Source organism: Bubalus bubalis, chromosome 21, assembly GCF_019923935.1.
Source record: "Bubalus bubalis isolate 160015118507 breed Murrah chromosome 21, NDDB_SH_1, whole genome shotgun sequence".
Lineage (NCBI taxonomy): Eukaryota > Metazoa > Chordata > Mammalia > Artiodactyla > Bovidae > Bubalus > Bubalus bubalis.
The window spans coordinates 1,135,963-1,147,159 of NC_059177.1; the positions used below are offsets into that span (position 1 = coordinate 1,135,963).

At 44.4% G+C, this 11,197-nt stretch overlaps 1 protein-coding gene across 1 annotated transcript in view; it reads right to left on the bottom strand.

Annotated features, from left to right (window-relative positions):
- Window positions 1-10,958, bottom strand: part of EGFR (epidermal growth factor receptor) — a 218,346-nt gene extending 207,388 nt beyond the window's left edge. The window contains exon 1 of the mRNA XM_025273080.3: window positions 10,720-10,958. Coding sequence (XP_025128865.2) covers window positions 10,720-10,807 — 88 coding nt within the window. The 5' untranslated portion in view covers window positions 10,808-10,958. The remainder of the gene's footprint in view (window positions 1-10,719) is intronic.
- Window positions 10,959-11,197: the final 239 nt, after the last annotated feature.

Consider the following 11,197-nt stretch of genomic DNA (forward strand, 5'->3'; position numbering starts at 1 on the left):
TCTCCTTAAAGTCCATGCTTCCAAGGATGATACCATCCAGAATGGGCTTGTGTAAAGGGTGCGAGCCATCCTGGAGTGCACACTGTTTACTGAGTGTGTATCTTTTCATAATAGCTGTTTGCACACCCTAATGAACTGAACTATGCACTCCATTTAAATCACAGATGTGACTCTTCACAGAACTGTGTACGTAAATGAGCACACTTTGCCATAGGCATTGCTAACTGATCCAACTGCTCTATCAAGTTGCTTTCTCCCTTCATTTTTCTTCAAGTATTTACAGGTCTGGCAAATTTAAATAAGTTTGTGTTGTATGTGTTCAGTCGCTCAGCCCTGTTCAATTTTGCAACTCTATGGACTGCAGCCCACCAGGCTCCTCTGTCCATGGAATTGTCCAGGCAAGCATCCTGGAGTGGGTTATCATTTCCTCCTCCAGGGGATCTTCCAGACCCAGGGATCGAACCCACATCTCCTTGAGGGTTTATGACTCTTTACAATAAAGTTATACATTTAATTTCTAGAGTAAATGTTTTAAAGGCTCATAAATTCACTGCCTATATCTTATGAAATAGGCTACTCTAACATATATATAAGAAAACTAAAAAAATACTTCAAAACATGAGGGAAAATAGGAAAGGAACAAAAACAGAACAGAACTTCTGAGAGGCATTAAATAGAAGAGAAATATAACAGAAATGTTGAAGAATACTGTTAGTTTTTTGATTCACAAATAGGACTAAAAATGACAGGCGGTATCAACAGCTAAAAACCCGTCTCAAAGGAGAAGTAAGGAGAGTTTGGGGGCACATTTGACACAGTAGTTCGAAAACAGTGTCCGTTGTGAAGCAGGAAAAGCTCTCAGCACCAAAGTGTCGACTAGTCCGGCGACCACAAGCAAAGTGCAGAATGCCTGCGAGCCTGAGTCCTGCACCTTCAAATGTGAATAATTATCTCCATCCTGTGGGGTTGTTAGGAGGCTTGGAAAGATGGATATTAAGGCATTGTGTAAACTGTGAAGTGCTGTACAAATGCAAGCTGTTATTATTATTATGACATCAATGTTTTAGCATCTAAATTATAGGGACAATACATTTATTATCAATGTGTTTAAATACATATCTTGCATGCATTTAGATTTGCTTTTAATTTCATAGATACTTCCAGTTGGCAGGAGTCTCAGAACCATGTGGTTTAGTTATTTTATGGAAGTTGAAACTGGGAAAGTAGATTCCAGCCTGTTTTCTCTTCCCCTTGTAACTAACAACAGATTACTGGGGAAAAATACACGAAGCTGCATACTGAGACAAAATCCTTGAGCAATGCCACTTTTCAAGGAGTGATACGTGAATATGCTTATTTGTACTAAACATAATCATAAGCATGAATGTCTTTGATACTTTCTAACTTAAACAATTATATTCTATATTTTTACAGTCCCTTATCAAAGTTTTTTATTGTGATCTTTTTTTTATTTTATTTTTTTTATTTTTTAAATTTTATTTTATTTTTAAACTTTACATAAGTTTTCTTTCTCTGCAAAGGCTTACTCATAGCAGCTTCCAAAAACAAAAGAAAGGGAGAAAGGAAGGAGGAAGGGAGGACAGATTAAGGTAATACATTATTCTTACTTGTAAATGCGTTCCAGGCATAAGTACTAGGAAACGGTAAGAGATAAAGCAATCAGGAAGTAACTATAAGGAAAGGTTTCTGATTCTTTATTAACGCTGTAGCAAATCAAAACCAAGAACAAGTCTTGAAACGCCTTGTATTTAAAATCAGTACCTTAAACACTAACAGGTGATACAATAATGCTTCAACTACCACCTTTTGCTTTTTTGTCATTCATCTGGACTTAATCAAAAGTAAATGAAACTGGAAGTTCTGGGCTTTTTTCCCCTTGTGAAAGAGATGGTAATTTTTAAACTTTCTAGTATTATTATAGTTAAAATATACCTTAGTTAAAAAAAAAAAAAGGCTCTTGCAACTCAGTACTACAACAAACTTAAAATAGTTTAATTTATATTGTTTGGCACAATTTTAGCCATCTACTCTGGCTTATGACACATACGAATGAACTAAGAGATATTGTGTAAATGCAGAAAAGGAATGGCAATGAAATCTCCTGACAATTTTCAGGTATTCAGCATTTGCTGGTAAGTAAGTAAAACAGGTAAAAAAAGTTTTGAAAAACTTTCTGAAATCCCATTTACAATCACAAGAGATTTCCGGGAACACTTGCCTGTCCTAAAGGACTTGCACAGGATCAATAAATGATTTGTCTCTATTCCAGACACTAGAGATGAATTTATGAGTGAGGGCAAAGAAAGTAAAACAGGCACAGTTTTTCACATACATTCACACATATTCAGCTTGTCATCCAGGAGAGACTAAGCAGTGAGTCAGTTTTCTCCAAGAAAAATAAGAAGCTTTTACCTATAGTAAAAGAAAGGAACTTTAGCCAGTGGCCATGATAATCTCATGTGTAAGGGACTACAACTGCTAAGGCCATCATGACATCACCCACGATGAGCAGGCCTGGGCGTCTGTAGTAGGAAAACCATCAGGTATCATGTTGCTGCATTTAAAATAAAGTCCTTCATAAATGCTCTAAGTAAACAGTGGTCTAGAACCACCTCCATATTTCTTTCCACATAAAGGCAGGAATGAACAAGGGTTCATCAACAGCCATTAACCCCGTTACAAGTCTGCCTGGTTGTTTCCAAACGACCTCTGCAAATAAACAGGTAAACCAGTTTTCAACAGTGAATCAGGAAACAGATGTCTTATAATTTACAAGTGAGCAAAGCTCAATTAATGTGAGAGATTTTCTGAGTTCAGTGTTTACTGTGTCCAGAATTAGGCAGACTTCTGTTTTCATTCTCTCTTCGCTTTCTGTAGTAGGAGTTACATAAAGGATCAGACAAGGTCATTTTTCTTATTCACAACAAGTTTTAGGGCCAAATCATGCTACTGGGGAGAATGTTAAAACTATCAACTATTGTGCAGATTCTAGTTCAATCCTTCATATCTGGTTACTTTTTAAAAAATGACCAAATGGCCATTGTATTTTTTAAATGCACTTTACTTTTGATATTGTAAGTTTCCTTATGATTAAGAAAATGAAACAGGAAATGCTAACCGCCTTCGCCCCTGCATGTATGACATGACCAGTCATGGTGGGCCCACTGCAGGAACATCAGCCACAATACTGCCTCTCTTTTCCCTTCGCACAGAGACCAGGCAAAAACTTCATCCTTTGAGGTTCAACTATATGTCCTCTTTTGGGGACACTGCCACTGTCACAGAGACAGATGCAGCTCCTTTTTTGGGCTCCCATCAAACCCCTATCATGTCTGTCATGAGATGCTGTACTACACGTGTCCCTGTCCCAAATCAGCTCTGCAAACTATGCACCCAGTAAGGCCAGACACAGTTACTGTGCTCCCCCAGTGAACTCAGAACCCAGCATGAGGTCTGTAGGCAGCATGTCAGCAGCTCTTCCACCCTGGTGTGCATCACATCGTGGGCCTGACCCCCAGCACCTTATCCAGAGGTCTGGGTGGGGATTCAGGAATGGACATTCATATCAAGATGCTCTTACTGCTGTCTTGGGACATACTTAGAAGCCAGTGGACTAGACTTCTCATGTATCAGTTCATGGAAAAAAAAAAGTAACTTTGAGTCTCATTTACTAATGAAATATAAACCAGTTCCTTGATCTTGAGGAAACCCATGTGTAATGTGTGAAAAGTGGAAGTCAGGAAACAGAGACAAAACTTCTCTGCACAAGCTGCACACACCACTTAATGTACTCTTCACAACCACCCTGCGGCTGCTGCTGCTAAGTTGCTTCAGTCGTGTCCGACTCTGTGCGATCCCATAGACAGCAGCCCACCAGGCTCCCCCGTCCCTGGGATTCTCCAGGCAAGAACACTGGAGTGGGTTGCCATTTCCTTCTCCAATGCATGAAAGTGAAAAGTGAAAGTGAAGTCACTCAGTCGTGTCCGACTCTTAGTGACCCCATGGACTGCAGCCCACCAGGCTCCTCTGTCCATGGGATTTTCCAGGCAAGAGTACTGGAGTGGGGTGCCATTGAGTTTTTAAAGGTATATTCAGTGCTCCATCCTCCAGAAATTTTGACTGGACTGACCTAGGGCATCCTTTTTTTTCCAGAAGTTTCTTGGTGAGGAATGTTCAAAGTTCAAAGGCTACTGTTCTGTTTTGTTTTTTAATAAAGAGTCACCTCCTACTCTTTTCGGATCAGTCATTAACATATAAAAAAAGCAATCTGATGCGTTCCTACATAAGAAATGGTGAATTCTCATCTGATGATTTGCAGCAGTATACTAACATGATTCTCAACATACTTACATGAGACTATTCCATGATAACATGATTACAAGTACATGATTCTTAACGTACTTACATGCACAATATATACGGTTGTTGATAACTGCACCTAATCTGGCTTGCTAATCACAGTGGCCTAGTCCAAAAAGCAGCAGGTGATCTAGAACCTGGCCAGTATCAGTATGGGTGGTGACAAAGAGCATGGAACAGGCTGGGGTGAGTTGTTCTATTGCCAAAGACATTGAAGACAAAGACAATACCAAAGACATTGAAATGACTAATAAAACAACAATTTAAGGCCACCACTCTCCTGGGCTCCAGACCTGTATACTGCAACTGCCTCCTGGACTTTTCTATCAGAGCACCGCAAATCCCACCAACTGACTCTACTCCTCCTGGGGCACTTGCAGCCTCTGTGAATGGATTTATGTTTGTCCAGGTTTTTCAAGTCAGAAGCCTGTGTGTCATCCTGGAACTCTCTCTTTCTTGTACTGGTGACATATGATTATCAATCAATTCCCGCCCCAGATCTTCCTGAGTCTCTTGTTCTGCACATTTCATCTCATGTTCTGCTACAGCATTTCATCTGCATGACTCACCCATCTCCCTATTTCTACCATTGCCCATGTAACCCATTCCCCACAAGCCTGCTAGAGTCTTCTTTCCGGAACACCAAATACATTACACCAGTTCCTAGCTGCATGGCGCCCCTCCCTTCACACATAGCTCTCAAACAACTGCAGCCTCGTCAGCTCTCCCTTCACCTCCCACCACAATGGATAACCAGTGCTCTTCAGGACTTTGCTACTCTTGACACATTTCTTGGAATGTCCTTCACATCATATTATCTGGGGAAATACACATAGTTCTTCTCAGGCTCAAATGAGTAATCCTTCCATTTGGTGCTACACCTAGCCCCCTCTCCAGGCAGAATTTAAAGCAAGGACTAAATACCAGAAGACTTCTTTATCTTGCATTGAATTCTATCACTGCTTCTGTGACATTTTCACACTTGTTATCTGTAGATCTCTCTTCCTCTACTTGACTTCTAGACACTTATGGGCAAGTATCAAGTCAGATTCATTCCCAGAGCTCAAACTGTGGATGGAACAGCACAAATAGTCACCATGGCTCAAACATAAAGGAAAAAAATGCAAATAAAAGCCAGAGTTGTCATACGTAATAATACCTGTCTTTTTACTCAAAGGAAGAACAACAGTGGTTAATTCATATAATAATAATTAAATATAATAAACTAAGTCAAAGCCATGTTTACTGGCCACCTAGTAACAGGTGCAATTGTGGCTGTATCAAGAACTGTTTTGGACACTCTTGCACTGTTGGTGGGAATGTAAATCGATACAGCCCCTATGGAAGACGGTATGGAGATTCCTTAAAAAAATAGGAATAAAACAGCCATATGACTCAGCAATACCACTCCTAGGCATATGCCCCGAGGAAACCAAAATTGAAAAAGACACATGTATCCTATTGTTCACTGCAGCACTATCTACAAGAGCTAGAGCATGAAAGCAACCTAGATGTCCATCGATAGATGAATGGATAAAGAAGTTGTGGTACAGACACAATGGAATATTACTCAGCCGTAAAAAGGAACACATTTGAGTTCTAATGAAGTGGATGAACCTAGAACAGAGTGAAGTCAGTCAGAAAGAGAAAGATAAATATCATATTCTAACACATATATATGGAATCTAGAAAGATGGTCCTGAGGAATTTATTTGCAGGGCAGCAATGGAGAAACAAACATAGAGAATAGACTTGTGGACTTGGGGAAAGGGGAGGAGAGGGTGAGATGTGTGGAAACAGTAACATGGAAACTTACATTACCATATGTAAAATAGATAGCTGGTGGGAATTTGCCGTATGTCTCAGGAAACTCAAACACGAGCTCTGTATCAACCTAGAGGGGTGGGATGGGGAGAGGGACAGGAGGGAAGTACAAAAGGGAGGGCATGTGTGTATGCCTATAGCTGATTCATGTTGAGGTTTAGCAGAAAACAACAAAATTCTGCAGAGCAATTGTCCTTCAATAAAAAAATTAATTAATTTAAAAAAAAAGAACTGTTTTCGAGACATTCTCATCCAATCATTAGTTCACCAAATTGCAGTTCAAGACTCTTGATAAAGGCACATTCCAGATACAGTCAGAAAAGATACTTGGACCCTGGGTTTTTCCATGAGAACCCACCAAAATGGGGTATAATGCAGAACAGAAAAGGAAACTCTATCCCACACTCAAGCTTTCACAAATGACTTTCCTAAGCAAGCTGCTGAAATTTGGTAGTAGTAAAATTTATTTTAAGCATATACAACTCACAGATGCTCATTCAACAGGGTCAGACATTTGATATTATATTTCAGTGTCTTCAGAGATTAAAATGTCAAATTCAACGCTTAGCTTCTAATGGGGCTAAGTAAACAAGCTACCACACTCACCAGCCCCAGCCACCCCTCCTGCCCCAGCTGGCTCAGGGAACCTTCTAGACAACTGAATTGTGTCTACCTAAACCTGTTGCAAGGAAGCCGGACCTGATGACTCTGAAAAGGTGAAAATTTCAGTCAAACCGGTTATTTGGCGTAAGTCCCAAAGCCTGGATCCTTGCCTCAATTCAAGCTTACCTGATGACGCCCATGGGCTGCATGGCAGACTATCCTTAGACACTGTGCAAAGAAAAAACTCTTGGAATTTTCTCAGGGAAAAAACCTTTTAGAAGGAAGATGAAAAAGAAGGTATGAGCAGAAGCTCTGATGCAAATGGGAATGACGTATAAGAACAAGCTAAGATGTAAATTCTGTTCCATATGTGTTGATGGTTCAGAAGTAAACAAGTAATTATTAACTGAAATAAAAAATGGTTCTTATAATCTTGAATGTCCACAAATAATAGAAGAAAACACAAGAGGGTTTGAGAAGCAGAATCTAGTTTTTGAATTATGTCTACAAGGAAACAATGCCTAGAACTTGTTCTAGAACTTGGATCTTTTCTGAAAATCATATCCTCATTAGTAAAACCAAAACCCATTTCTACTATAAGTCCAAATTAAAGCGCGCGCACACACACACAAACACAACTTTCACAGCAAGTCACATGGCAGGGGCCAGGAAAGTTCCTAGGTGTCCTTTAACAAGTTGAGGATCCCCATCACAGATCCTGCCCCCATATCGAGGCTTGGGGCACCAATATGGGCTATCCTCTCTTAAACACCATGATCATCAGTTTAATGTTAGAGCTGGCTTGCCACTCCCGTGAAGAAAGTTTCAGACACTAGCTGCTGGTTCTGGAGCTTGGACCAAAGGAAAAACAAAGAATGTTTTCTTTTAAACAGGGCAGAATTCTTCTCTTTATTGACACCAACTCTAAGAACATTTTACAACATGTTAGTGCCATCATATGGACTGAGTCTAAGTATGTAGCACAATGAATTCTGGCAATTGGCGTCTTCAAATTTCAGAATAAGTTCTTGAAAACTTATGGACTATGCAACTAAATATATGAAGCATGAAATGGCAGTCCAAAGCCGATGGGAGCTATCAGCCATTTACTGCTAGATGGAGCTACATAGTGTGGACAGATGACAGCCACACAGATGCTGGTCTCCTTTCCAGATCTGAAAAGCAAGATACTACTTAATCAGTGGCCTAAAGCACCACTCTGGAAACAACAATACAAACCATTAGGATAACCACGGCCCCTTTTAACTCATAATGTCTAGCACATACGATGCACTCAATAAACATTCATTGAATTGAGAAACAAGGTCTCAGAACCTGGAGCTGGCAAGGGACACATTCACCTTCACACAGCGTGGGAATGAGGACACAGGCTCCCGGCCTCCAGGCCAGTACTGAGTGGGCGTCCTCTAGTCTCCTTAAAGAAAGGGAGGCTTCACCCTGGATATGATTCAAAATCCCCAAATTTGTTCTCTTTTATACAGCCCAGATCTACTGAGCCAAGGATATCATCTGAGGAGGGGCCAGGCAGGATGGCCTAGCTGAGAATACCATCCAGGATCACATCTGGAGCAGCATCTTCACCTTTCTGTTTTTCAAAACCAAGGAGCTTACTCAACACTCCTCCAGCAATCTCCACACTCATCCCTCACTTTGTGACCGAGTTCTTCCACAAAAGGGGCCTCCTGAGTACTGGGAGCAGGAGTCCAGACCATGGGCAGGTGGCTTCCTCATCCCCAGTCTTCTTCCTCCCTCTGCCAGCACCCTACATCACACACACCGACAGGGCTCCTCGAAAACCAGAACTCGCACAGACCAACACAGGCAGCGCCTAGGGGAGGGCTCTGGGGCCAGAGCTTGAATATAAGATCTGCCTTTTGCAAGCTACGGGAAAGTCACTTTACTTTTCCGTACCTCGGTTTCCCCACATATAATGACAAGAACCAACTTGTATGGTTGATGTAAGGATTAAAAGGACACTTAAAATGGTGTCTGACAGGACTAAGTGCAGTAAGAACAAAGGATACTGTATCTTAGAACCAAACAAACCTCTCTAAAATGAGTAAATATTCTAGAATAAAACTTACCGATTTGATCAACATGGGTCTTTAACACTTGCTGTTAATAATTTGCCCTGTACATTTTGGTCTTCTTACTTTACTTTAACATTTGTTCACCTACTCTCACTATTCTATTCAGAAGCATTCTGTTTTAAACAAACATGGGACTAACGGGCAATTTAAGTGGTATTTATATATTTCTTAGAAAAGAATCTTTAAGTACTAATAGTAGTGTTCAGAAGGGTAACAGCAAAGAGCTGGGAACATTTCTGAAGTGAGAAAAGTGATGCTTTGGAGGCACTCCAAGGATTTAAAATAAGGATGAGGTCCCCTTGCCACCTGCCTTCAGGCAGGAATCCTGTTGTCAACTGATTCAGGAGCTGGACCACAGCCTGGGACTCAGAGGAGGAGAGACTTTCATTGAAAAAACTCATTTCTTTCTTTTTTTTTTTTTTTTTTACTAAAATCATCATTCTCTTTCCTTTGCAAGATTGTTAAAACTCCAGATGTTCCAAAAGAGCTTTTTACATAGGCAGCAATCTTGCCAGAGATTTCACCTCTATTGCCAGTGATTTCCAAACTTGGCTGCCCAACAGAATCACCTGAAGAGCTTTTAAAAATTCATACAACCAGGACTCACCCCAGACCAGTGAAATGACAAAGTCTGGGGGTGGGAGCCAGACATCGTTTTTTGTTTGTTCTGTTTCAAATCCCAAGTGATTCTAATTTGAAACAAAGTTTGGGAACCACTGCTTTATGCCTTAGCGCTCCCGCATCAAACTCGCTCAGCACCATACCCTGTGCCAATGACCTCAACAGCAAGTACAGACCTGACTCTCGGAACCCAAGCTGCTCGATCTTGAAATTGTGCAATTAAACCTTCTGAGGCATGTTTCTCATTTCAAGTGGGTTTATGGTCGGCAGTCACGAAGCCAGACTCGCTCATGTTCGGTCTGGATATTTGGCACACGTGAATGACGGACATCAATTTTTTTTTTAATTTAAATTAAGTTTAATATTTTGGTTGGCTTAATGTCAAATTCTTCAAAACTAGAAAACACATCCCAAACACAAAAATTTCTGGATTTTGAGGAGGAAAGCTTGCTGTGAGCCCTGTTTTGAAACCGTGGGGAACCAGCCAGGATGGGTTCCGCCCCTGGGGCGTTCGCACCAAGCCCCGGCTGTTTGGCCACGGCCTGTCCCACCGCTCCGTCCCAGCCACCTCGAAGCCGGGACACGCGGCCCAGGGGCTGCAGGTGGGGGCGAGTCTCGGGAGTCCCGGGAAACCACCACTCAGGAGAGTCCACCGCCTGAGGGGCGCGAACGGCGGGGGCAGCTCGGGCCGCACCCGGGTGTGGAGGCGCGGTGCGACCCGCCCCCTGGTGCCAACGGGTACCTCGGCCCTCCCTGACTCGCAGCACAGGTGGCCAGTGCCCGGAACGAGCTTCCGGGCCTCCAGGTCAAGGCTGCTCTGGGAGGATGGCTGCCTGGTTCAGGAGCCTGACCCGAGGCTGAGCGCGGGTGCGGGGCCGGGCGCGGAGGGCCGCTCCGGTCCTGGAGGTCCGAGGGAGCCGGGTGGACAGTGTCCCGTCTCAGCCCCCGGCCCGGGCAGATTGTGGGCGCACGTGCTGGGACGCGCTCGCCTGGGCGTCCAGCCCGCGGAGGGCAGGAGAGCTGAGGGGAAAGCCGCGCTCCGGGCTCCTCGGCCCGCCGCGCCCCGCGTCCCGCGCCCGAGGCTGCCCCGCCGCCCGGAACCGAGACGCGCATTCCTCCGCAGCCCGGCGGAAAGCGCGGCCGCCCGGGACGGGAAGGACGGCGGCGCGGGCGTCCTTACCTTTCTTCTCCTCCAGCGCTAGACTCGCCTGGAAGTGCGCTGCCAGCAGCACCAGGAGCGCCGCGCGGCCCGCCCCGGAGAGTCGCATCGCGCCGGGCTCCGCACTCGGTCGGGACGCAGCGGCCGCCGTGCGCTGGTCTCGGCGGCGCGGGACACGGCGGCGCAGGACAGACGGGGCTCGCACGGGGCCGCGGGCGTGCGCACCGAGCCGGGGCGGAGGCTGCGCGCTGCGCCAGCCACCGGGACTTCTAGCTCGCTGGGGCGGAGGCGGGGGCGGGGGCGCGGGGAGGCCGGGCTGCAGGAGGAGGGACCGGGAGGAGGGGCGGACGGCGCGCCTGACCGAGGAGGAACCCGCCGGAGGAGCGCCGGCCGGCAGGACTAGGGGCGGCGGACAGCGGCTGCCCCAGGAGCCCGGTGCCCACGGAGGGGCCGTGAGGAGCCGAGCCGGGCGTCCCCCGCGGACGCGTCTGCTGTCTCC